Here is a 27,541-nt window from a genome sequence, read left to right on the forward strand (position 1 = left end):
TCAGTCAATTTTTATTGTTTTTTTTTTTTTTAAGGCTTCGTCACAGTGGGTATCATGGGAGGCTGGGGTATCCGCTTTCATTCAAACATTTAGACTTGATCAGGTGGTGGTGGTGGTGCAGAACTCCACCACAGAAAAAAAAATGGAGAAAAGTAAAGATTAATAAAGATTGCAGATTCATTGAAGGGTATGATAATTCTATGCACATCTAGTTTATTACGAGAAGGGCAAATTAAAAAAGTTTTTTTTGTTTTTGTTTAAATGTTCCACAGTGTTAGCCTGGTGTATTTCTGTTGGTAACATATTTCAGATGTCTGGGGCATAACGCCACTTCTTTTGTGCTCAGCTCTTGGAATAATAGTAAGATTGTTATTAGGTGGTCTTGGAATGGAGGGGGACTGGCACTCCAAAATATAGGAAGGAGCAAGATTATTTAAAACTTTATATACCATTACAAGTGTTTTAAAGTCAACTCTAAAAGACACAGGTAACCAGTGTCAAGATGCTAAAACTGGGGAGATGTGCTCGGATTTTCTTTTTCTGGGTAGGATGCTTATTGATGTATTGTGGACTAACTGGAAATGAGTGATGTCTTTCTTAGGAGAACCAGTTAGTAGTGTGTTACAGTAATCTAACTGGCAAAAAACAAACGTGTGAATTGTAATCTTAAAAAGTGGTCTAAAATCTGTTATGTTCTTTAATTGGAAAAATGCAGTCTTAGCAATCTGGTTCATGTATGATATAATGTTTGGATCAGAGTCCATGATTACACCTAAATTCTTTACTCTAAGTGTTATCTAAGTGTATTTCTAATACCCTCTTTATTTCTATTTTTAATAACGAGTAAGGTTTCAGTTTTTTTCTTTTATAGCTTGAGGAAATTACTACTCATCCACTCAGAAATACAAGACAGAAATTGGGTCAGAGAGCCCAGATCATCCGGGTCATCACTTGCTATAAATAAGTAAAGCTGCAAGTCATCTGCATAGCTGTGGTAGTTGAGCTTGTGTTTTAGATAATTTGGCCGAATGGGAGCATATAGATTAAAAATAACATTGGGATCAGAAAACGCTATACACAATATCATGGATCTCTGAACTCTAATCAGCACAACTAACAAAGAATTTTCTACCTATTACCAATTAAAGACACAGCTTGAGAAGCCCAACTATTGACTAAGGTGGTTTATTAGAATACTGCGGTCTACAGTGTCAAATGTGTCACACATATGATTTGTCATTATATGGCCACCTTCACACGACTTGAGGCTGGCTATACTTGCTTGCTGTTCCTTCGGTCTGTAAAGATGTTGGTAAGGTGGTTCAAATGACCAGTGCCCCTTAAATAGCCATAGAAACCCATTAAGGTGGTTCATCTTATGATCCTCCTTGCCCCATTACGGTCTGTAAAAATCCACTCCAGTGGACGGGACCTTGAAACTGGCCAGCCGTCCTAATGCAGTGCAGTGCGAAGATTATGAAATTCTTCAGTCGCCCTAAAAGAGGCAACAGAAGTCACGCTAAGATGGATTGTTAGTATTTTTATCAGCTGAATCTTTACATATTTTACTACTGCCCAGTCATTTCAAGACATTACATTATTAACAGTGTTAAAAAAATTTGAAAGTACAGTTTTAAGAACTGAAAATGAAGTGTAGTCTTAATTTTTGTTCGTCAGGATTGTTTTAAGGCATACTCAGCTTGAATGCTGCCATCTGCTTGGTCCACAGGGAAAGCCGGCTATCTGTGTTCCCCTTAAGTGTTTCAGTCTCGAATCAAGAAAACCAGGCTTGGTTAGAAAGGAGTCTTTTACTGTTATGTGTTCTGCCAAAGATTTAATTAAGATTTCAGGAGATGAAGCATTGTCGAAAGTTCGTCACTCAAGTACCGAAATGAGTGCCTGAAAATGTTAAACTAGAATTGTAGTCAAGGTTTGAAAAGCAAAAAAATCAAGAGCCAGTTATTCACACACTCTGAAATATTGAACAACGAAATAATTGCAGGGCACTGACCTTAATAAGTGACGTCAAGTGCTGGGTGTTCCTGTAACAAAAACCTGGCAGCGACTGGTAAACAAACCTAAAAGTGGCAGCACCAATTTAAAAACCAAGCGGCATCATGGGACATCGTGAAAATAAACCATCCATCCATTGTCTAACCCGCTGAATCCGAATAGGGTCACGGGGGTCTGCTGGAGCCAATCCCAGCCAACACAGGGCACAAGGCAAGAACCAATCCTGGGCAGGGTGCCAACCCACCGCAGGACACACCCAGCACACACTAGGGCCAATTTAGAATCGCCAATCCACCTAACCTGCATGTCTTTGGATTGTGGGAGGAAACCGGGCGCCCGAAGGAAACCCACGCGAACACGGGAGAACATGCAAACTCCACGCAGGGAGGACCTGGGAAGCGAACCCGGGTCTCCTAACTGCGAGGCAGCAGCGCTACCCACTTCACCACCGTGCCGCCCAAAACATGGTTAGAGATGCCACGAAGTAGGTGGCAATGCCTTAACCGTATATGTGTTGTAAGGCCACTAGGACCTCTTCCATCCTTGTCAAGGGGAGTGCTAACCTTCATAAACCAACAACCATAAAACGAGGTTAAACCGGAAAACTTGAAAAAATAGATTCTGTAGTAAAAATCATTATTGGAACTAGGCATAGGATTCCAAAGACAACAGGAGGAGCAGAAAACTGTTCTGCTTCAATTTAAGAAAGGCACACAGATATTTTTAATGAAGATGAGAAGATGAATTTTAGTCAAAAGTAATAGCTTCTTGTTTTACTTGTTTCCTTATTATTGTTTTTTGTTTTTATCCATGTTCATAGGTTTATTAATTAATGCCAAACAATTCATCATTAGTTTTGGTTACTTCCAGTAACCACCATTTTGTTTCATAGTAATCATTTAGTGTCAGCGGTTGCTACCAGCAGTGGCCCCAAAAGTGACACGTATCACGTCATCTATGGACAGTGAAAAGATCAGTGCAGTGGAACTGTAGTTATCTGAGTTTGGTGGATTCACATAAACTTTGCATGTTTGCTTTCATTATTTCCATTGTTCACTTCTCGGCTTTTGACTTTTTGGTTTTGCTACTTGATTACAGTTCTTGGGTTTTGAAAGCTGTTGGTTAATCTTCTGGTTTTGACTCCTATCCTGTTTAAACAAATCCTCTCCTCGTCATTCACTTCAAATTGGTTACATCCCAATGCTCTCTTAACAAGGTTCTAGCCAGAATGTAAAATCAGTTTTTCACCAAACCCAAAACACAATCCTACATTCAAGGTTGAAAGGCAATAATTTGTATTCCTGAGCAACTCTACTCAAACGCATCTCCTAACTTTCAGTATCTCTCCGTAACCTTGGATGATCCAGGAATGTGTGCGGCAACTTTTATATGGACATGCAATGCCATCACGTTCCACACATTCCCAGTTCTCTCTGAGTAGCTTTGCTACGTCAACCACAAACAAAACGTCACAAGGGTGGCAGCGATTTTAAGAATGGTGTGGCATTAAGCTACAAAGCAAAATGGAAACAAAAAACTTCAAAAATGCATTCAGCAGTCCAGAAAGCCAATATAGCCGTAAGAATCTCCACAGTAATCTTCTTTTTCGGCTGCTCTCATTAGGGGTATCCACAGCGGATCGTCCTGTTCCATAATATCCACAGAAATCTGTTTCTTAAAAAAATAAGAAATGAATAAGAAAACGTAAAAAACCAAAAACATTTATAAACAAAGCAAATCATAACATGGATCCAGTATTTCAGTTCATTTTCAGTTTAAGACATCAAACCAACCGGGGTAATTGAAGGGGTGAGTTCCAAAACCTGCTAAGTACATTTTTTGGTGAACTTTAGGTGAAGCATGGTTCTGACTCATCAAAGGGTCGGCTATGTGCTTGGCATTGAAGTGGGCTTCAAAACCTGCTAAGTACCAAAATATAGTGCTATAAATTTTGATGTGAGTTCCAAAACCTGTTAAATACACAACCAGCTTAGTTCCAAAAGCTGCTCAGTACACCAGCCAATCATCTCAATATGCCACACTGAGAGTTTTAGGAAGAGACTGGCAGGTGCTTAACTACAAGTCTGCAACTGCAAAAGTCTGTAAAAAAAAAAGCTCCCATTTCACTTGACAAAAGTTCGAGTGGTGAAAATAACAAGTAACATAAACATAAAGACCACGTATTCGGGCGACTTTTGCAGTCACAGTATTGTGAAACGTGGCAGCAAAATAAAAAACGTGTCAGCTGACCCACTTCCACTGAATTGTTTTGTTAATCCAGTAAAAGCAAAGGATGTCGAAATGTTGCTTAGCAAAATGGGAGTCAATACGAACAATCCGCAATCAGAAAAAGTTAAAGAGTTCTACCTCTCAGTCATTGGAACAGCCAACAAAAACACTAAACCAATGGCAGACAGTGATACTGAAATATATGATGAAGACGATGTAGAATATTGACATTCTAGAGATTGCTTAGAACTTGTTTAATTTACTTAAACAATGCTTAACAGGAATTCATGACTTTTAGCATTACTTTTTAGCTAAATAGTTTAGAGACTAAAAGCTCTGAATTTCTTTTGTTATATAATAAAAATATTTCAAGATCCAGAGCACTTTTGATGAAAGTTTCTACTTATAGGTTTATGGAATAGCATTGATTTAGCGTCAAAATCAAAGTCAAAGTATGTTTTTTTCCTATTTTTTACAAAAATGTAAAATATTCAGATTTCTGAGATGTCCAGCAATTGACCTTCAGTAATGTAACAACCAACATTCTGCAAAAAGAATTTAAAAAATATCATTTCAAATACTTAAAAGTTATTTTTCTCCTTTTCACAAAAAGTTGTCTCCTGTACTTAGCTGATTTTGCAACTCAGCTCTTCAATTAAAAATACAAACTACTCAGAATGTCCACAGAAGAGTTCTGGTCGGCAGTGTGGCAAAATGGCACGAGAGATTCACTTGAATCTACCGGAGGTCAAAATTTCAGATCCCCCCTTCTAACTACCCAGGAGGGTTCAGTCACATATGCTACCTGCACTTTACTTGTTAAGATTTCTTTATCACACTGCAGAAGAAAATTCCTTTGAGGCAGCACTCACAATCGTTTTGTCATGGTAGGGTTCTAGGGTGACCCTGTTTCCTCTTTCAGATCTGTAACTACGTAGATCCTAACAGAATGCCCCAATTCCCTTCTATAACCTTTGTAAGTTTGTTCTTACCAGCCTGGTCACTGTCAGAACTGATTGCTACTGTAGTTGAATACTTTTACCTTTCTTTTACATCAGTAACCCGAGGGAATTAAACAGAGTACCAGAACAGACAGGAGAGAACGTTACACTTTTCAGTCATACATAGGTTAAGGTTTCCAATTGTGCCCAAAATATAAGCTGACTGAAAATGAGTGTTGTTAAATAATACAACCTGGATAACAATTGGATTATCTTGCTTAAGCTACCAGATGTCTCTCTGACTTAGTATAGTGATTGGTCTCTGGTCCGATGTGATCAGTCATAGCCCTTGAACAGAATGTCAGAAACAGACTGCATGGCCGGCTGCATACAGCAGCAGGGATGGCTTCTTTATAAGCCTAAATTTATGGTACTCCAGCTTCCTTGATGTGCTCCCAATGGGATGTCGTAGTGCAGGGATATCCCTGTTTTATTCCAGTTCTGTTTAGGTATGATCATCTTGACCACCTGTATTCCCTCAAGCCAGCTTCCTAGATGAGGAAAGGGTGCTCATGGTTCCAAAATATGTCCTCCTTCTGTAAGCTTATAAATTCTACCGAGTATCAAAGCAGTCGCTTCGCACTCACTGCTGGTGCAGGTTATAGCAAAGCACTCTTGTGCAAACAGTTACAACCAGATCAATGCACAGTCTTCAAAACTTCTACCACAAATTGCAAACACCAGAGCAATACTTAACAAAAAGTCTTATCTGATTTACTTGGGTTATAAATGTGGTGGAGTAACAACTGGCTTACACAACTTCTGAAATAAAACTATAACTCAAACCTATTTTACAATAAAAACATTATCAATCTATACAACTATGAAGGAAGTAAATGAAATGCTGGATGGCCTTGAGCCTTAGTTCATTACATCATGGTTCCATTTATAGCTCTGGGTGAAGACGTCTCTATTTATTGGAAATAGACACCTGCTACTTTGAAGGCAGGATGTCAGTGCTGGTGCCGACTGTGTGGTAAAGATTCAGCAGCCAAGTCCGATTTGGATGTAGCAATCGCCTCCAGACAAACCACTAAAATAGGATTGGGGCAGAGGGTGGGCTGGGGTAGTTCATCCTTCTGGAGGGGTTACTGGCCTATGTACAAGAAGTAATCTTGCTTTATTCCACTCCTGCAGCTTTCTCCCTGTGTCTGGGGAATCAGTGAACTCTGATTTACCTCTGCAGCTGGTGCTCCTCGTATCACAAAGCCACATGGAAAAGCAGCTCCCTCACCTTTCTCTCTTGTCTGCCATCTTTTATTAAACACAGAACTTTAATATTTCTTCTCCACCTCCTACCCATTTTGTCCCCAGAGTCCGCACAAATTTGTTAAAGCTTCTTAATGCCGTTAAGGAATGAGAGAGCAGACAGTGCACTCTTAAACTACTTGTGGCAGCCAGCATATCACCACCCTGTCTTACAGAGGGAACTTCTTGCTTGATCAAACTTTCTTCATGCAGCTCAGTCCTGCATCTCCTATGCAGTCAAGTCCTTTTCCTTCAGATTTTCTTTCACTTTATCCATCCGCATTTTCTTTGTCCTCCCTCATTTTCTCCTCCCCATTCCTGTGACTCTTTTGTCCATATAGTCATTATCTCTCCTCATCATATGTCCATACCACTTCAAGCTCCTTTCCTATACTTTCTTAGATATCTCTCCCATTGTTGTTGTACCTCTGATTCTCTCATTTTTTATTCTGTCATTTTTGGTAGCTCCACACATCCATCTCAATGTTCTTATTTCTGTCACTTCCAACTTTTTCTCCTGCACTTTCCCTGCAGGCTAACTTCTGAATCCTGATCATCATTAAACCTCATATATTCTGTCTTCTTCCTATTTATCTTCAATCCTCTATCTTACAAAGCCCATTTCCATTCTTCCAACTTCTTCTCCACTTCCTCCCTTCTTGTCTTACACAACACAATGCCATCAGCAAAAAGTCTGCACTAGAGGATTGCTCTTTTTTCCCACAAGGCAACACATCCATAACCAGACCAAAGAGTTAAGGACATCAAGAAGATCCTGTAGCAGTTTTTCTCTAACTGGGATCTTGTCTGTTCCCCCAGCACTGCCTTTAACCCGAGTCCTCACTCCCTCATACATATCCTGGACAATCCTCATATACTTCTCTGGTACTCCTTTCTCTGTCATGCACCTTCTGACCTCCTGATTTAGCACTTGAATCCTTCTCCAAATCAGTCAACATAATATGGAAATCTTTCAGTTTTACTCAATGGTTCTCTATGAGCTGTCTTAATGCAAAGATGGCACCAGTTGGTTCTCTCCCTGGCATAAAACCAAACTGCTCCTTCCCTACGGTGGTCTCTTCCCTAAGCCTTCTCCCTATTAGAACATTAGAACAATCTAGACGAGAACAGGCCATTCAGCCCAACAAAGCTCGCCAGTCCTATCCACTTGTTTCCTCCAAGAAAACATCAAGTCGAGTTTTGAAAGTCCCTAACGTCTTACTGTCTACCACACTACTTGGTAGCTTATTCCAAGTGTCTATCGTTTTTTGTGTAAAGAAAAACTTCCTAATGTTTGTGCGAAATTTACCCTTAACAAGTTTCCAACTGTGTCCCCGTGTTCTTGATGAGTTCATTTTAAAATACCAGTCTCGATCCACTGTACTAATTCCCTTCGGAATTTTAAACACTTCAATCATGTCACCTTTTAATCTTCTTTTGCTTAAACTGTAAAGGCTCAGCTCTTTTAATATTTCCTCATAATTCAACCCCTGTAGACCTGGAATCAGCCTAGTCGCTCTTCTCTGGACATTTTCTAGTGCTGCTATGTCCTTTTTGTAGCCTGGAGACCAAAACTGCACCCAGGACTCCAGATGAGGCCTCACCAGTGCATTATAAAGGTTGAGCAGAACCTCCTTGGACTTGTACTCCACAGACTGTGCTATATAACCTAACATTCTGTTAGCCTTCTTAATGGCTTCTGAACACTGTTGGGAAGTTGATAGCTTAGAGTCCACTATGACTCCTAAATCCTTCTCATAAGGTGTACTCTCGATTTTCCGACCGCCCATTGTGTATTCAAACCTAATATTTTTACTTCCTATGTGTAATACTTTACATTTACTGACATTAAATTTCATCTGCCACAAATCTGCCCAAGCCTGTATGCTATCCAAGTCCTTCGGTAATGATATAACGGATTCCAAATTATCTGCTAATCCACCTATCTTGGTATCATCTGCAAACTTAACCAGCTTATTACTTATATTCCTATCTAAATCATTTATATATATTAAAAATAGCAGCGGCCCTAGCACTGACCCCTGTGGAACACCACTCTTAACATCGGCCAATTCTGATGAGGTTTCTTGCACCATCACCCTCTGCTTCCTGTGTCTGAGCCAATTCTGAACCCATCTAAAAACCTCACCCTGAACTCCCACTTCTTTTAACTTGATGCCCAACCTCTCATGTGGCACCTTATCAAATGCTTTCTGAAAGTCCAGATAAATAATATCATAAGCTCCACTTTGATCGTATGCTTTTGTTGCAACCTCATAGCCCTTTCCCTATAGCTTTATCTTAGTAAAATCCTTTCCAGCCTTGTTCCTAGTCTTTGCTATTCTAAAAATTGTCTGCCTTACCAATAGAACTGTATAGTTTATTAATTGAATGATACACAAAATTATGGGTCCAGAAGAAAAAGATAATAATCTTTGGTAGCTGGAGGAGTTGCTGTGTCCCACATTAGTGAAATAACAGGCCAAGGCTAAGAATTTACTTTGTACTGCCCTCTGGGTATGGTCTTTGTTCTCATACTAATGTCTTTCTTTTACCCAGGAGGATGTTCCCCTTTCTGAGCTTTAACATCTCAGGCCTGGATCCTTCAGCTCACTACAATGTGTATGTGGATGTGGTTCTGGCTGACCAGCACCACTGGAGGTATCAAGGTGGGAAATGGGTCCAGTGTGGCAAGGCAGAAGGAAACATGCCAGGTAAGGTCCAACCTGAACAGAACAACCTAATCATCACCCTGGTACATGTGTTCATGTGTAAAGGTCTAACGTTCATCTTGCTCAAAACAGATCCTTTGATTTTTTTTTTTTTTTAAAGATGCTTTGATAATAATCAAGACTGCCATGTCAATTACTTTGTTTCATGTATTGACTACATTTCTAATTCAGGAATTTAAATAAACAGGGATCCAGTCTGAATTTACTATTCACTAAAATTCAAAACCACTATGACACCACTACTTCTGGTTCCATGATCATTCTTTTATACCATAGTGGTCAACTGATAGGTGTAATCTGCTTGCTACGACCACCACTAACTCACATTGCTCATCTTTATGTTTGGTTTAGGTAACCGGACATACATGCACCCTGACTCCCCTAACACAGGGGCACACTGGATGAGACAAGAGATTTCCTTTGGGAAGCTGAAATTGACTAACAACAAGGGTGCCAACAACAACGTGGCACAGGTAAAGGATACCTAAGCTAATGAAACAGTGCACCTGGTATAGAAATTCTTGAGACCTCAAGGCTTCTCAGTAGGAGGCCTCAACATTTTAGCAAGACCTTCTTGTACTTAATCTTGCATGATAATGACTTTTCTATTGTGTATCCACAGATGATCGTACTCCAGTCTCTCCACAAGTATCAGCCACGTCTGCACATTGTTGAAGTCAAGGAAGACGGCTCTGATGAGGGCTACTTGAGTCCTAAAGCGCAGAATTTTATTTTCCCAGAAACTCAATTCATAGCTGTCACTGCTTACCAGAATGCAGATGTGAGTCACCCTCATGCATGATGCTTTACATGTTTGAATTCTGTCTTTATGTGGGCAAATGTAGAGCGCTGTCAGTTTGCTTCCACCACCCTCTGTCCACATGACAGCTGTCATCTCTAGAGGAGGACAGTTAAAGGTTGGTTTAAAGTTGTTAACTGATCCATTCTCTATCCCGCTTTTAACATTCTCCTTACTTTTGCTTTTCAGATTACACAGCTGAAAATTGACCACAATCCTTTTGCAAAGGGATTCAGAGATAATTTTGATACGTGAGTATATTTCCATGTGGAGCCAAAGCTCTTTTAATAGAATATGAGGGCACTGCCTGCATGCTGGGAATGTATTGGGTAACCAGAGCTCTCCTTGTTTGCTATGACCACACTGTAGCCAGTGTTTCAGTGACCTTCTGTCTTACTGGAATCCCATTCAGTTTTGATAAAATGCTGCATATTCACCATTATTTGGATTTCCAGAATCTTGCCATTTTCTTCACATTGAATTTATTCAGATCATCATGTGGGGTCCTATTGATAACCCATGTGAATTGAACAATGCCAACAAGGTTTGGTGATTTTTCCAGTGGTTCCTCAGTGCAGAGTTACAGAATGTGTGATATTCATCATCAATCTCTAGTCTCTCCCAAAGATTCAACTACTCCAAGAAACGTCTAGGGAAATAAACGGTGTGCATAGAAGTTTGGGCAAACTGTGCCATCTGAACGTATCTCCAGCATTGTTTCTCATAATCATTGTGAAGTGCTTACCACTGATTTCAGAGGCATGTCAATTCTGATCAAAAAATCTCCCCAAAAGATCTAGGAAAAAAAAAAAAAACCATTAATGCTTATCAGTCTGGAAACTTTTATAAAATCCTTAATAATGTTCTAGAGCAGGGGTTCTAAAGTTGGGTCTGGAAAGGTCATAGCTGCAGTTTTTTGTTCCCATCCAAATTTTATCCTTTGCAGACTCATTCTTTTATTATAGATTTTTCTGTTCTGGAAATATCACTTAAATGATCGTTGGACTGCAGCAGATTAACAATTCTTTTTCCTTTTTTTTCCATTCCTTATCTTCACAAATGACTTATATATTCAAACAAATATTTCATGATGAACCTGTGCAGGAGTAAAGAGAAATAAGTTAGATAGCAAGCTGCTGCTTCCTTTGCTTTTCATGCCTCATTGTTAATTGTCAGATGGTTAAGAAAAGAAAATTGGGAATCTTAACAAGCAAGTTAACATAAATGAAACAGAAAAATGTGCCTTGATAGTAATTACTTTAACAGCAATAACTGACTTCTAATTGAGAAACTGGGTTGAAACAGAAACCTGCAGCTTTCCAGGACTGAAATTGAGGATGCCTGATGTGGAGGGTTATTCAAAAACAGTTAGAGACACAATACTAACACAGACGTTTCTGGATGATAGTCACTCTTGTCATCCTCCCAAATTCACACCAATAACTAACTCATAATGAACCCAGAGGAACACCAAGAGACTCAAGGGCTAGTCATACCTCGGTTCAGCTTGATCGTTGTGATTCCTCCTTTAGAACATTAATAAAGTGATGAGAACAAGCCACTCAGTCCAACAAGCTCATCCATCCTATTTACCTACATCCTTGAAAGCAACCTCAAGTTGAGATTTGAAGGTTCTCAAAGTCCTACTCTCCACAGCAACACTTATTAATTTATTCTATGCATTTAAGATTCTTTACGTGAAGAAAAACTTTCTAGTATTTGTGTAAAATATGCCCTTAAGAAGTTTCCAGCTCTTCCGATCTTCTTGTTGAAGAATTTATTTAAATGTGACAGCAAGGATCCACTGTATTAATTCCTTTGATAATTTTAAACACATCCGTCATGTCACCTCTTAATCTCTGTTTGCTTTAACTGAAACGATTCAGGTCCTTTAGTCTTTTCTCATATCTCATACCTCTTGGTCTCTGAGTCAGCACTGTCGCTCCTCTCTGGACTTTCTCTAGCACTGCTACATCTTTTTCATAATATGGTGACCAAAGCTATACACGGTACTCCAGGTGAGGCCTCACTACTGTGTTATAAAGCTTAAGTGTAAGCTCCCTTGACTTGCACTCCACACATTGTGATATGTAACCTAACATTCTATAAATGTTCACGATCGCTTTTATGTCTTGAGGTATTTGAGTGACGAGTCCACCATGTCTCCCAGGTTCTTTTCACAAGGTCTACTTTCAACTTTCAGACCTCATATTGTGCATTCAAATTTAATGTTTAAACTTCCTACACGTAATACTTTATGTTTACTTACATTGACCTTCATCAGCATGTCTCTAATTAGCTAACAATCTCTCTCACCCCTTCATCACCTAATAGCTAATGTGTGGTGAGCATACTGGCGCAAAAATAGCTGCCGTTGCATCATCCAGGTGGGTGCTACATATTGAGTAGTGAGAAAAGTGCTATACAAATGTAATTAATTAATTAATCCAGTGACAGAAACCTAACACTGCCTTCCACAGTAAGTACCTCAGCCAGCTGTTAAGCACAGTGGTGTCAGTGCAATGGTTTCCTGCCTTAAAATCTCAAAGAGGACTCCTAAGTGAAGGAACTATGAATTCTGTATGGTAATATAGATATTATTAAGTTAGTTGGCAGGAAATACTTGCATCATGTAGGAAGGCAATCAGCATAAAAATATGTTTAACAGAATGGCTGAAGAAGAAGAATATGTTGGAGCTGGCAAGTCTAAGTGCAAAAATATCACAACAAGACTAGAAATGAGCTTTTCATGCTAGTAAAGTTTGAAAGGTTAAAAGTTTGAGTCAGGTTGTCACTGAGACGCTGTCTAAAAATACCTCCACTGTGATGTAGGAGAAAGATCAATTACAGTAACTGTCTGGTAGCAGTTATTGCAGGTAAAGATGAAGCGACCTTATATTGAGATTTAATAGTTTCTTTATAACCTAAGGATCTAAACTTTGTGCCCTCTGTTCATTCAGGTTCCCTTTATTGTTATGTCATAATGGTGGAAACATTATGAAAATCTGAAAGTGGTGAATATGCTGTCATAGAACTGTATGGGGACAGCTCCCGAATAGGGACTCTACAAAACTACACAGAGGGTGGATTTTATAATACAAATAAGGCAAACAAGGGAGGTCAGTAAAGAAGGAGCAAACACGAAAGTACAAAAGAAAGGAGAAAACAAATCATTCATGATTCAATTGACCTACCTAGAAAGATTAATGCACTTACCCACAATGTACTCGAAAACTGCACCCCTTGCACCTCCTATGCCCTTTTACCACTTCTAACCATGTTTTCTACTGTCAGCTGAGCCCTTGCCAATATGTCGAGCCGACTCTGTTAAACCGTCAGCCCATAAGGACTTCTAGGCTTATATTGAGTCCCCTTCCTTCAAAGGGATAATCTCTATCCCCTAATCTAGCACAGAGCTCCAGCTACTGCAGCATACAGTCCTGGCAACTCCACAAGAGCCACACCATAGTTTAAATTAGGGTCTCTTTCATAAGATAAAGTCTGCAGTTCCAAACTGGTCTGAATCTGATAATGGATGGAAAGAACTTGAAGTACCCATACAAACAATAACTGGGCTTGGAATTTAAACCAAGGACTTTGGATCTGGGAGGCAAGACTAACTGCTGTGACACCATGATGTAAGGGCTAGGAAGGTTTGCCTAATAATGCTTTGGTTACTCAACAGATCAATTTTTCTAGATTGCACAGTGTTAACCTTTTTCAATTACTATGTTTTTCTGGCATGGATTTAGTTGTTCAGATATGGAACGTTTAGGCTTAGGATTGCTATGATTCAATGCACTCAAAATAATGAAAGAGTGTGATGCATCCTAAAAGACCCCTAAAAGCAGGCTAAGGCCTTCCCTGGCATGCTTAGAACAGGCCTGGCCCCAGGCAGCCTGTCCTTCCAATGTTATAGGCTAAAAAGGCTAAAATAAAGAGATCTGACTTCAAAAGCTCAAAATATTGTAAATGTCCAAGAACATATAATTTACAAAAATGTCTTGCAAGGGAGATGAACTGTCCAATATGAAATCTTTATAATAAAGATCTGTATTTGTTTCAATTAAAAGAATAATAAAAATGGAAAAAAACACAGAAAAATAGATAATACGTACAAATTCAAAGTCATCAGATCCTAATATGAAATCCTAAGCCGAAACTTTAACATGGAAGCCAAAAGTCCAGAATTCAATAAATACAATACTCACAATGATGCTGTCTCCTCAAGACACCAGCAAATGGCCTGCTGAAGGACTCACTCCCTGCCCCAAAGTATGAAGGTTGTGGGCGGTGCTTTAACCATGATGTCTGGGTGGCCCCACCTTGGGGTCTTCCACCCACAAAACACAAGGGGCACAGAAGAACATGTAATACATATGTAGTCAATAATAAACTAACAGAACAAAAGTTCCAGAAAAGCCATACATGTAATAAACACATGAACAATAATACTTTAGAAAGAACAAAGAAAACAAAAAAAAAAGAAAGCAAACATTAGCCAGGGAACACACCATGGGTGAAACACGACAAGGAATAGCGTCTGACCACTTTTGTTATGCAACTAACAGACATGGGTTCTGCAGTATGACAGGAAAAAAAAAATAAAAAAAAGTGACCATTTTGATCAAAGGCAGACTAAGAGTAAACCAGAGATGAGCTCATATTAGAATCAATATTATTTACTGTTAAGATACAGAAAAATCGTGAGTGGTCTCCCCTCGACTTTCTTGTATATTCAGATATGGGGATGGATATTTGAGGAGTAAATCACAAGACAATGATTATATTTTTAGATTATGTACATTAAAGAGCCATCAACAAGAAATCAAATCAAATTAATAATATATTGAACAATTATTATAAAAGTAAAATTGAATAAATTGGACTCTGCAGCTGCATGAATAAAAGGTAAAGTACCACTTCTAGTTAGTGGAAATAGCCGAAAAGTTGACAGAAATCTAGGTTTTGTACCTAATACTTTTATGCAAAATTTGGTTGACCTAAGTGAAAGTACAGTATACTGTAGTTATCGTGTTTGCATACAGTACACAGACACACACAGATACACAGACATAATTCCAAAAATGGTATTTTCTGACTCAGGGAGGCCTAAAACGTCGAGATTCATCAAAATCGAATTTTTGGAGGATTCCAATACTTTCCCTATAATTCGTATAAGAGAAAGTCAGGGAGGTCTAAAACGTTGAGATTCATCAAAATCTCGACATTGAATCTTTGGATGATTACAATACTTTCCCTATACTTCATATATGAGAAAGTTAAAAGGTGCACTCTGGACAGTCTTTAGGTAGCTTTAGCCTGGTGCTCATCAATTAGCAGCCAGCGACCATTGCAGGCTTCAGCAACCATGAGAAAAGTCCAGTGCACTGTGTAGTTCTGTAGGCAGTTCTAATGACCAGTGAAACTACCAGTATGCCCATCAGTATGACTTGTATATTCCAGTTGTAGCCTGGTCAGCCAGCATTAGATCAAGCCATATGTTTAAATCATAATGGGGAAATATGCCTAAACAAGTAAGAGTGATTTATGCAGAGTTTATGCAGGCCTTAAAAATGACTGGTGGGTTGAGTTTTAATTTTAGTGACGTTTCTGACTATGGGAATTTATTTGGAGTGTCATTCTCAAATGAAAAAGGTCAAACTGTTTTTAATGTTATCAGGATTCTCCAGTATTTGATTCAGCCTGCTTAAAACTATCAGCCATGTACCAGTAAGGCAAATTGCTCATCTGCTGTTTCCTTTCCACTTTAGGATGTATGCACCTGCTGAAAATGACCGGATGACTCCCTCTCCCACAAATGCTTCAGGATGTCAGCAGCTGATTCCAGGAGGCCGTTACCCTCAGCCATATCTACCGGAGCAGTACATAAATACACACGCGCAGAGCCGTTATTACAACCGAGATCAGACTGGAGCTGCACACTTAAACCAGTCCAAAGAGCCAGGCAGCAATGCACATAGCCACTGGTACTTCTCTCCTACACAGCCTCCTGCCCCCAGAAGCCGTATGGACTTCAACACATTTGAGAGCGAGTATTCAGGCAATGCTTTTGTGTCATACAAGCCGTTCCCAATCCAGACCTCAGCTCACCATCCTCTACCGTATTACCCAGACCATCCTTTTGGGTCAGTGGCACCAGGTGGTTGGGGGCCAAGCAGAGGGGGCCCTCAGTATCACCATCACGCCAAAGGCAGGTCAAGCTTGGGCTGGAAGTGGTCTGTTACAGCAGATCCCAGACTGCATCCTCAAATTCCAGAGCAGAACTTGCATATACTGCCTCAGGACAAAAGCAAGGAAGGTATTTCTGGGGGCGATGATCCCTGGTTGGAGCCCCCGTCTGTGAAGTCAGTGGACTCAGTGGATTCAGGGCTATTCGAGGGAGGAGAGAGCAAAAAGAGGCGCGTGTCTCCTTACGCCTCCAGCACCGAGAGCTCTCCACCCAATCGCAGTGGCGACAATTGTGAGAAGGACAGTGGGAGTGATGCTGGCTATTATGGGTTTTATGGGAACTAAGGAGCCAGTGAGTATTCAGACCTCATCAACAGGCACCTGTGATGGGCAGACCCTTTGTTTTACTCTATACTGTCACTTCTAGCTTTGAGTGTGTGTAAGAAATTAAAAATTAAACAAAGTACATTAACTTCAGAGATATGCCACGGGCTTCAAAATGCTCCTCCAAATTCTCAAACATCACTAATATTTTAAGTAACAGACACACACTGAGTGTGAAGTTAACTTCTGAGATAAAGAAAAAGTCAAGACTGTGTCTTCTTATTGAAGTAATTTCTGAGCAAACATGACAAACAAAACTCCATCCTAAAATCTGACAGCGAGTGCTTTCTCCAAGATCATTTTGAAATCTAATTTTAAGAGTTCTAACAACAGATTTTGGTCTGATGAAGTTTTACTAAAGTACTTTCTAGTGCATAATAGTCTTAACGGCATTGTCCATTCATCTACCAGTTTATTCATTCCACTCGTCCATGTGAGGATTGTGGTGTCAAAGAGCAGAACAGACCAGGCTTGTCTTTTTCGTGTAAAAGATTCTAGCTTTTCCAAGTCGGTTGAGTGCTAATCCCCCAATTGGCACCGCTACTCAGTCCACCACCTTTTATTGTGCAAGTGCTAGGGGCTCTGTGTTCTCATTTCAGGCTGAGCTTGGCCATGGTTCATGAGTGACCGATGACACCACCACTTCAGGGCGGGACTCCAGGTTTGGGTTCTACGGCCCTGATTTCACTCAGGGTTTTTTTTTTTTAATGTCATGGTCACCTGCAAGTCACATTAACGGTATCTGATAAGACCTTTTTACTATAAGAGTTTTACCCAGGAGTGCTAGGCTAACTGGGAAACATTTTCTCCATAGCAATCTACAATTGTGAGAATACTTAACATTCACTTTAAAAGAAAAAAAAAAGACGCTAGCCTACAGAAAGAACAGTGCCCTAACAATGGGGGCTATAATAGCCACTATGACCTGTGGAAAAACTGAGCCAACACACAGCGTATTTGTCTATAACCACATGGCTTGATCCTTTACCTCATACATTCGTTTACAAAGCTTGTGGTGGCCCAACATCATGCACTTGCATGGAATAACAAGTGCATATTGAAGGAACTTGAATCTCTTACAACCGACAGCAGATAAAGGTTTTATGTTCTAAATATTATATTTAAAATTGTCTGAATACCCCAGGGAATCCCTGGTGCTCCTACAGATGACCCCATTAATTCCATTTGTTATTTCCTTTCCCCCCAAACAGTCAAAAAATCATCACAAACAGGGCACTCTACTCTCCAATAAGAACAAGAACGAGTCTTCCTTATGTCACTTCTTTTGAATGATGTGCTGTTTCTTTAGGAGTGAAAACATTTCCACAAGGGCACCAATATTCCTACAGGGATAAGACAGGAATGTTTCTCCAGATGCCTCCATTATGGAGACATAATAATCTGTTAAGCAACAGTGGGCGATAACATGAGCCGGGTTCTGCATGACAATTTTAGATTGAACATATTCTGTGTAAATGTTGTACATGAAGTGATGACCTGTATATTTTTTTCTCATAAACTGTGAATATGATAATGTAATTAATGTTAAAGAGAAAGTCTGGAACTTGACATATGTTAAATACTGTACTACTAGCTCTGAAAAGAAGCCATACAAAAGCCATATTAAAAAAAAAAAAAATGAAACGATGCACAGCCACTGCCTTGTTAGACTGGAAAAAAGTTCAATGTTTTCATTAGTTCCCTAGAATTTAAGAAGGAAAAATGATATATCAATGACATTGTGATTTTGTGCTGATGTACAAAATTAGTGCGCTGGACCAGTACACAAAGCTTTTCGGGTAGTCCAATATTTCCCTTTGAAGACTTGTACAAATTTTTAAACCTTTAACCCATCATGCAAGTTAACTTTTGACATTCAACACAAAAAACTCATCTTTAACAATCCCGATGGTCAATTCAGTGGAGTCAGACGTGCTTCAGTTACATTTTCTTTGAGTCCAGTGGGCACAGAACATTAAACAAACATTTAGGCATACATGACAATACAAACAAATGAGTTGGAGAGGGACACAAGGGGTTTATCTGGGCCAACAACAGAAACATTACAATTTTGCTTTCTTACAGTCAAGTCCTGAACCCAGACAATCCATGATTTGGTTACAATGGGGAGTCTTTTTGGCTGCACTACTGGGTGCAGGAAAGCAACCCTGGATAAGGCACCAAACATAAACTTAAAATGCCTTTTGTAAAACTGAAGAGGCACGCTCTCTAGCAGCTGCTGAAGCAAACGGTGTACTAAACCACGTGGGCAGACGCAATATTCAAAGTGAACTTTCTTCTACTGGCAACTATGAAAAAAGAGCCTCTAATGTGTACAATTTTCAAGTTAAGATAAAAAGAAACTGTAGGACAAATTGCTTTAGAAAAGGGGGATGTGGGCAAGTATATAAGCCCTACTCTGTGACCGTCTGTGGGTGATACTGCAGATCTTTTGCTAGCTATCTGAATAGTAAATGCCACAATAGCAAGACAGGATCAAACAAAAAATATTTCTACTGCAGTAACTTATAAAGAGGTAGAATAATAAATACAAGTTCTATGGTGCATTAGTCAAACTAATCAAATTTATTCATACCTAATCATCACATGCCCCTATCCTGATACATGAGCAGAAAGGGAGATCATTGCAAAGGGTGTCTTTTTTCTGTTTCACAGCACTTAAAAATCTGGCTCCCCGAGCAATCAATTTCTTCTGCTTATTTAGCAGAAGGCGGTCACAAGGTGCTGTGCTAGTGGCAGAGATACCGAACTGCTTGTTCGCTCTATACACTGACAGCACTGGGCTACTCTACATACACACTGGCAGCATAATTTGTGTGAATTCCTTTTATTAATGGGACTGCCGTGCAGCTTCTATAAATGACATGCCCGCTGTTGACTGAACCCTACAAAGTGGTAGTACACAATCCAGAGTCTCAAGTGCTGTGTAATGAAGATTCAGAACACCCACTCCCCAAATCTGTTTACTTTGGCAGTACAAATTAATCCCACAGTTATCATATGTTAACCAGTTGCAAATAAAATATTTTAATTACCTGAGTGCCAAAAAAGAGAGCTATGACAATTTTAAGGCAAATACTGATTTTTCATAAAGAATTAAAAACAAGTATTCTATTTACCTGAAAGGGGTATTCCACAGCTGTCAAAAGCCTTTCTGCACTGCTGACACAATGTCTCCAAGATTCATGCTTCTTTAATCGTCTCCCTGGTAAGCTGTATTTGGTGTGTGCACTGCTAGTGGCACATTGTTCAATCTACATGGACTCCCAGTAAGTTGTACACTGTAACACATTTAGAATACTCAAGGGGGAAGAAAAAGTCAAGTAAATGCATATAATTAAAAAAATCTTAGCAGCTGCTACCACAAAGCTTTGTGTCCTGGTGATCATTCACAGAATGTTTTGGATTTTTGGGCTATTGAGGCCATTGAACATTGGGGGAACTTTTGTATGGCAAACTGCCACCCCAAAATTGAAAGTGACAATGCAAAGAAAGAGGACATTTTACTTGGCTACAGTTTAACATGATAAGAAAATATTTTTAATTTTTATATGATTTTAAGCACATGTTAAAATGTTACAGAAAAAAATGTAATGTGCTCCCATGATTTATAATTAAAACCAGAAGGATTATTTATTTAACGCTTCATTTGTAATGTTGGAAAGTGTACTGTGTTTTTTTTTATATTAAATGACTGAAGAATTCTGTGCGTTTAGTGTGGCTTTTTAATACACAAACACCAATGTTAAAATAACCTTCCCCTGTCACACCAAGTGCAAAGAGGAACTACAAGTGCTCACCTATCTCATCCCTCTTCAAATAAAGAAGTAAGGAACCCAGAGAGCAAGGAGTGACATTTGGTGAGCCAATTATACTTCTCAGCTGAATATTTGGTTATAGATACAGTGGATTTGTAAAAATTCAGCTTCTGCATTCTAGAAGTCGCTTTACTATCTCTGAAGTCTCAGTCACTAAATCTTAAGTAGAGGTTAAAAATCACACTGTCCAAAACCCAGAATATAGAATTCACATTCTCCGCTGTCAAAAAACTGAAACTGCAGTATTCCTGGAGTCAGTCATTATCCAACCCACTATATCCTAACACAAGGTTGCAGGGGTCTGCTGGAGCCAATCCCAGCCAGCACAGGGTGCAAGGCAGGAACAAACCCCAGGCAGGGCGCCAGCCCACCATAGGGCACACACACACACACGAAGCACACACTAGGGACAATTTAGGATCGCCAATGCACCTAAACTGCATGTGTTTGGACTGTGGGAGGAAACCAGAGCACCCGGAGGAAACCAACGCAGACACGGGGAGAACATGCAAACTCCACGCAGGGAGGACCTGGGAAGCGAACTCGGGTCTCCTAAATGCGAGGCAGCAGCGCTACCACTGTGCCACCGTGCTGCCCGTATTTCTGGAGTACATCTGCAAAAGGAGACTTTACTCAGTAGAACGGTTCACTAAGATTTAAGAATCAACCCTGGTAAAACGGTACACTAAACAATGACAGGATTAGGCTCAGACTCAACAAAGTTCCAGACTAAAAACTGGCAGCACTCTAGAAAAGCTAAAAAAGCCAAATAAACAGGTGAGATGAGGTTACCAATGAAAACAATTTCAGGGGGACGGGAGGTTTTATTAAGTGCCTTGAATATCAAGCAGATATGATGCATTTAAGAGGATCACAAAGAAATACTATGCACTATGATGGTGACCGTAATTAGTGTCTTGGTCATTTTTGTAGCTGAAAGACACGCATGTGCAAGAAGTCTCAAGTAAGTCATTTACTGTTAAAAAAGGCAATAGCAGATCAGCTAACTAGAATTCAAGTAGCACAAACATACTGGGGCCCTTGAAGCACAAAGCTCACCATTCCAGAGTTAAACACACACTGTAATATCTGCTTAGGTTTTGAAACTAACTCCCCCATTATTGCATTCAATTGCATCAAGAAAAGACAAGTATACGAATGGTTTTCAAGTTTTTTAATTAAATATATGTTTTCAAATGACATTATTAATATATGTCTAGTTGTTGTCTGTAACAATAACTTAAAACCATGAAACAAATGACGCATTTAAGACAAGTTAGTATTGACAGGGCCTGTTGATATTTAAAGGATTTCATTCAGCCTTTTTACTGAAAATTCCTTAACTTTAGACATGAGATACGTTGCTACAGGCCAGACAGAAATACGGAGGCTCCATAATTTCATTCACATAATGCATGATAAAAGCTAAATTCATCATTATTATAATTATTTTTGAACACCAAGATATAATCCATTTCATTATGCACCAATAATATATTCCTTTACCAGTACCAGACTGGTTGGCATGGAGTGTATTGCTAGGAGTTCATTTATCTCGGTTACATTTCCATCACCATAAGACAGCATTGTCCATTTTGTGGAAACCTGGGTCTTTTCTTTGCTTCCAATATGTTCCATTGCTGAACCAGATCTCTTTACCACTTGCGTCAACTGTTCTCCTGTAGGGGATATAAAATATGAAGGAATATAATAAAGATGTTAAGAAAAATAAACCCAACAACATTGACGTAAATGAAAGGCTAGAAACTTTTTTTATCTCAATAGGTAGTAAATAGCATTTTCTCTTTATTGTTATTAAGCAAATAGCATTTTACAACAACATTTATTTATATAGCACATTTTCATACAAACAGTAGCTCAAAGTGCTTTACATAATGAAGAACAGAAAAATAAAAAAACACAATAAGAAAACCAAATAAATCAACATTAATTAACATCGAATAAGAGTAAGGTTCAATGGCCAGGGGGGACATAGAAAAAACAAAAAAACTCCAGACGGCGGGAGAAAAAATAAAATCTGTGGGGATTCCAGACCATGAGACCGCCCAGTCCCCTACATGTGGACACGTCATTAGTGATGCTATTATAGTTCCATCCATCCATTATCCAACCCGCTATATCCTAACTACAGGGTCACAGGGCTCTGCTGGAGCCAGTCACAGCCAACACAGGGCGCAAGGCAGGAAACAAACCCCGGGCAGGGTGCCAGCCCACCGCAGTGCTATTATAGTTCATATTTCTAACACGAGGTGTGACAATTAAATTCCCGGAATGCACCTTTAAAAAAATATACATGTTGAACTGTACACTAGTGGCTACTGTCGCCTTCAAAATACTCCCCTAATAAGAGACACAGTAAGAAAATAAAATAAGTCAACATTAATTAACATAGAATAAGAGTAAGGTCCAATGGCCAGGGGGGACATAGAAATACAAGCATAGCAACTACATACTACTAAAAAACTAGAAACCTTATTTTCAATAAAAGTGACAAAATTAAAAAACATAGCGATGAGGAAGTTAACTTTGACTTGATATCCCCCAGAGATCCTGACAGAGCATTCTATCAGCTTATTTTCTGCATTACTTTCGAAGTAAAGTCAAAATAGTCCTCATGAGGCTACTTTTAATTTTTAATTTGCTAATATTGTACTGTATGAGTTTTGGTACTTTTGTTTTTAAACATTATTCTCTCTCTGAGTAAACAGGACAGCTTGTCCAAAAGCTAAAAAAAAAGGGTACGTGTGGTTAACAGAAATGCAAATCTTTCTAAGAAGTGTGCAGTTATGACAATTTGAACATGTGCCAGGCAGAAAGGTGGAACTCACGTGAAAAAACGTGGCTGGTGAAGAACACCGTTCTCTTCCAAAACCTGGCGCCTCTCCCTTTGGAGCTGCTCTACTCGATGTTTATGTGTCTCTGCTGCCTCTAAGTTGCCCTCTTCCAAGTACCTGTGAGAAACAGTAATGGTCTTACTAACCATCAATACCTTAGAGCATCTCAGTCATTAGATTGCCTACTCATTTATCTGTGGCCAGTCCAGATTAATCCAATTACAAGGTGTCAAAGCTAACCCTGGACAAGCCACATGCTCATGCACACATCCACACTAACTCATACTGAGCCTGTTTAAACTCACTAATTTGTCTGACATACTCAACTTAATGAGGCGGGAGGAAAACCAGAAAAAAAGAAATTCATAGAGACACAGATGCAAAAAACTGAGGTAAACACAGCAATCCTCGAAAGTCACTAACTGTCACATAGTTTTGTTGTACTATTGTAAAGAATGGTAAGTTCAGGAGAGAAAACAATTATGTGTCATCAAGTAATGTGTCACTTTTAATAAAAAATGATCTTTAATAAATGATGTGTTTTGTGTAGATCTGTGACAGCTTAACAAAGGGCAAACACAGATCACTAGAGCCATCTGTTGGAAATGAAGTGTAATTGCTCCTACTACGCTTAAGAATACAAAGCAACATTGTAGTTAAGAAAGCATATTGTCCATTTGGATTAGTACTCTGGTGCACTTTTTGTGCATCTCAGTCTGTGTAAATAATCTAATGCACTTTCATTATTTTAATGGAGACCTCTGTTTTTACACCTTTCAAGGTTGACAGACCTTTGATCGGGCCGTAGCCTTGTGTCTGTAGGGGGTAACAGTGTCTTGAGCTCTGGGGTTATCTCATTCAGCTCCAGGGCAAACTTTGTGAAGCCATAGTAACGGTCAAAGTCCACAGGCATTGCATCTGCAGAATTTTTACATAAAAAGAAAGTGGGAAGAGCCTGTTACTGTAAATCAAAATTGTTGAGCATGGAACAGGTAAATAATTATAGAAAGGGTGGCACAAAATATATGCAAAAACAACCAAACAGGAGGAAATTAGAAAATAAAGAAGTAAATGTATTCATAGAATAAATATTTTAATATTCCCAGCATAGCTTCAGCATAAAAAAAGACACTCGTGTTCAACCTCATCCACCTTTAGTGGAGTGAAGCAGAACCCCTCCATCAGCCTACAGTATTCAGAAAAGTGTTCTTTTCTTCTTACTTGGTTTCCAAATGCAGTGAGTTTTGGGTGGGCTGCCACAATAAAGACCTTCATGCCAGCGTCCACCGAGTCGGTGTATGACATTGCCAGATTCATCCAAAACAGCACCTTGAACTTCATTCATGTTGGAACTCCAGTATTTTGACTGTGGATAAAATGACAAAAAAATTAAAAGTTACACAGGACCAGACAAATAGGTAAAGAGACTTTAATGAAGGCGGGGGACATTAATGAACTTAAATATAAAATAAACTAAGTTAAATGCAGTTTGCTTACATCATCTAGCAAAAATAGTATATGAGCTAAGATACAACCAAGTTTTACAGGCTCAAGTTCCAGTGCTGACCTTGCAAAAGGTGATTTTGCAGTGGCAAATGCTGCTCTTGGTATTCCGAATAATCACCTCTCCATAGTGCTCGATCCATCTCTGTGTGCTTAAGATGTTGTGAATGCATGATGTTACTTTGTTCCACTCATAATGGTCCCCAAACCTACAAGATACATTTTTTGAGGATGAATGTTTACATGATTAAAAGGCATAATTTATTTATGTAGCACATTTTCAGACATAAGTGTAGCTTAAAGTATTTTACAAGTAGTAAAAGAAAAATGAAAAAGAAAATGGTAAGAATGCATACTTTGTAAATCTCTAATGGTTAAAAACATAAAAGACAAAGTCCAATTTGATAACATAGTTAATGGCTAGATGCCCAGAGAGAAGAAAAACAAAAGAGCTGGAAGCACAGGAAACTGTTGATGATTCTAAAAGAAGAAACCTGGGGGTATTCAAAGGACTCATGAACTGTACAATATAAATCTGCTGTAGGAACTGGGGTATGCTAGTAAATACAATAGTTACAACTCACACTTACTTTTTGAGGGTAACATTCACCATTCCGATTGGCACAATCTCCATTGACTTTCCCCAAAACTTATTTTTCCACCTTACATCTGTAAAACATTTATGATTATGAGCTTATTTATGAGAGCTTAGACCATAAACCCAATCAACAATAAGACCTATATTTCAACCAGGCCCTGACTCATATTATAACTCAAAAATACTTCCTACAGCTTCAGACATTCATGTCTACTCTACACAATATTTCTTAGTTCCACTTAAATCTCCAAATTATTTTCTCCTTCTCTCCTAACAGCCTAGACTTTTCCTTTTTCATCATTGTTTTTTTCGACTCGATGTGTTTCACCAATATTCTCCGTTTCTCACGATTCCCTCACTAACTCCTATTTCCGACGAAAAACTGTAGCTGTGTTTACCCAAATTATCAAAGTTCTGCAGCTTTAGTACACTTCATAAGATTCTGGCAATAGCTTGACATGTTGAAATGATTCCGGAGACAAAATATCTTTGTTTCTAAAAGCTATAGTAAAAACTCATGGTAAAACAGCTCACCCAAAAATAGAGAAAATATTGATATAGCAAAGAAAAGAAAAATTCTTGTTTAAAGGAAAATTCCATTTATGGCATTTATCTTGTTTGCTTTTCTAAGCTGGCTCATAGAGTCAAACCATTTCTAAAGGGAACTTTTCTCTTTTTAATATATAATCACAGAACTGTTCTTTAAAGAGCAGTGATAGGCTTTATTAAAATCAAATAACATTCCATACAAATAATTCAAGTTTTACAAAAATAGGTTTGAAACAAATTAATCCCCATCCCTGAGAAAGACAGCTAGGCCAGCAGAGTAAAATTTTAAGCAAGTAAAAATAAGTAAATATATAAATTAATAAATGAATACAGATAAATGGAATAAAAGGGGGGAGAGAACCTGCTTCCTCAATTTAAATGCTTATTCTAAAATGTTATTGATTAGATCCTGCCAGGTTTTGAAAAAGTTTTGTACAGATCCTCTAAGTGCGAATTAGATTTTTTCCAGTTTCAAATAGTATATAACATCAGTTACGCACTGACTTAGAATAGGAGGGTTAGGATTTTTCCAGTTCAGCAAGATAAGTCTACGTGCCAATAGTGTAATAAATTACAGTTTCTTTGTCCTTCTCCACTTTAAGCCCATCTGGAAGTACACCAAACACAGCTGTTAGTGGGTTAGGAGGCATTGTGACACTAAGGCTGTCTGAAAGGCATTTAAAGATTTTGGTCCAGAATGATGTTAATTTGGTGCAGGCCCAAAACATGTGACCCAGTGAGGCTGGGACATGACTGCAGCATTCGCAGGTTGGATCTTGCCCTGGAAACATTTTGGACAATTTTAAACAAGACAGATGTGCTTGATATATAATTTTGAGCGAATAAGTCTATGCTTTGCACATATGGAGCTCAAGTGAATTCTGTACCTTCCACTCCTTTTCTGAGATGTTGAGTGAGAGATCTTTTTCCCACTGTACTCTTGGGTCTTTGAAAGGGAGGGCCAAAAGAATTTATTCCATTCAATTAATGCATAATGGTTGTATGGACTTCTTCAAGTTATTGTAGGTATTCACTATGGGCATACACATTAACTATTCAGCTTTGGATTTTATATTGCAGGGTTCCCTTTTTAAACTTTATTTTTAAGTTTATAAAAAGTCTGAAATCTGAATATGAATTAAGCATTTATCTTATAGTGAAAACCAATCATAACGCACAATATAAGTACAAAACTTCAGCTGTTTTCATATGCCGGTGTACAGAAACATATAAATATATATTTATTTACATATATATATATACATATTTATACATATTATATATATATATATATATATATATATATATTTATATATATATATATACACTCACCTAAAGGATTATTAGGAACATCTGTTCAATTTCTCATTAATGCAATTATCTAATCAACCAATCACATGCCAGTTGCTTCAATGCATTTAGGGGTGTGGTCCTGGTCAAGACAATGTCCTGAACTCCAAATTGAATGTCAGAATGGGAAAGAAAGGTGATTTAAGCAATTTTGAGCGTGGCATGGTTGTTGGTGCCAGACGGGCCGGTCTGAGTATTTCACAATCTGCTCAGTTACTGGGATTTTCACGCACAACCATTTCTAGGGTT

General features: G+C 38.8%; 2 protein-coding genes and 1 non-coding gene across 5 annotated transcripts in view; 1 reads left to right on the forward strand and 2 right to left on the reverse strand.

Moving 5' to 3' along the window:
- The window catches only part of tbx21 (T-box transcription factor 21), a 93,658-nt gene extending 76,360 nt beyond the window's left edge, over window positions 1-17,298 (forward strand). The window contains exons 2-6 of the mRNA XM_039739593.1: window positions 9,051-9,205; window positions 9,575-9,696; window positions 9,846-10,004; window positions 10,212-10,273; window positions 15,797-17,298. Of these exons, the coding sequence (XP_039595527.1) occupies window positions 9,051-9,205; window positions 9,575-9,696; window positions 9,846-10,004; window positions 10,212-10,273; window positions 15,797-16,559 (1,261 nt within the window). The 3' untranslated portion in view covers window positions 16,560-17,298. The remainder of the gene's footprint in view (window positions 1-9,050; window positions 9,206-9,574; window positions 9,697-9,845; window positions 10,005-10,211; window positions 10,274-15,796) is intronic.
- LOC120518253 lies at window positions 2,473-2,592 on the reverse strand. Its single transcript, XR_005631219.1, has one exon. It is a non-coding gene; the product is annotated as a U6atac minor spliceosomal RNA (small nuclear RNA).
- A 4,298-nt stretch (window positions 17,299-21,596) lies between the features above and the next one.
- osbpl7 (oxysterol binding protein-like 7) overlaps window positions 21,597-27,541 on the reverse strand; it is an 80,808-nt gene continuing 74,863 nt past the window's right edge. For all 3 annotated transcript variants that reach the window (XM_039739342.1, XM_039739343.1, XM_039739344.1), the window contains exons 17-22: window positions 25,386-25,464; window positions 24,860-25,004; window positions 24,514-24,658; window positions 24,084-24,210; window positions 23,287-23,409; window positions 21,597-22,116 (exon numbers count right to left, since the gene is read on the reverse strand). In XM_039739342.1, the coding sequence (XP_039595276.1) occupies window positions 22,008-22,116; window positions 23,287-23,409; window positions 24,084-24,210; window positions 24,514-24,658; window positions 24,860-25,004; window positions 25,386-25,464 (728 nt within the window). In that variant the 3' untranslated portion in view covers window positions 21,597-22,007. The remainder of the gene's footprint in view (window positions 22,117-23,286; window positions 23,410-24,083; window positions 24,211-24,513; window positions 24,659-24,859; window positions 25,005-25,385; window positions 25,465-27,541) is intronic.

This window comes from Polypterus senegalus, chromosome 17, assembly GCF_016835505.1.
Source record: "Polypterus senegalus isolate Bchr_013 chromosome 17, ASM1683550v1, whole genome shotgun sequence".
Taxonomy (NCBI): Eukaryota; Metazoa; Chordata; class Cladistia; order Polypteriformes; family Polypteridae; genus Polypterus; species Polypterus senegalus.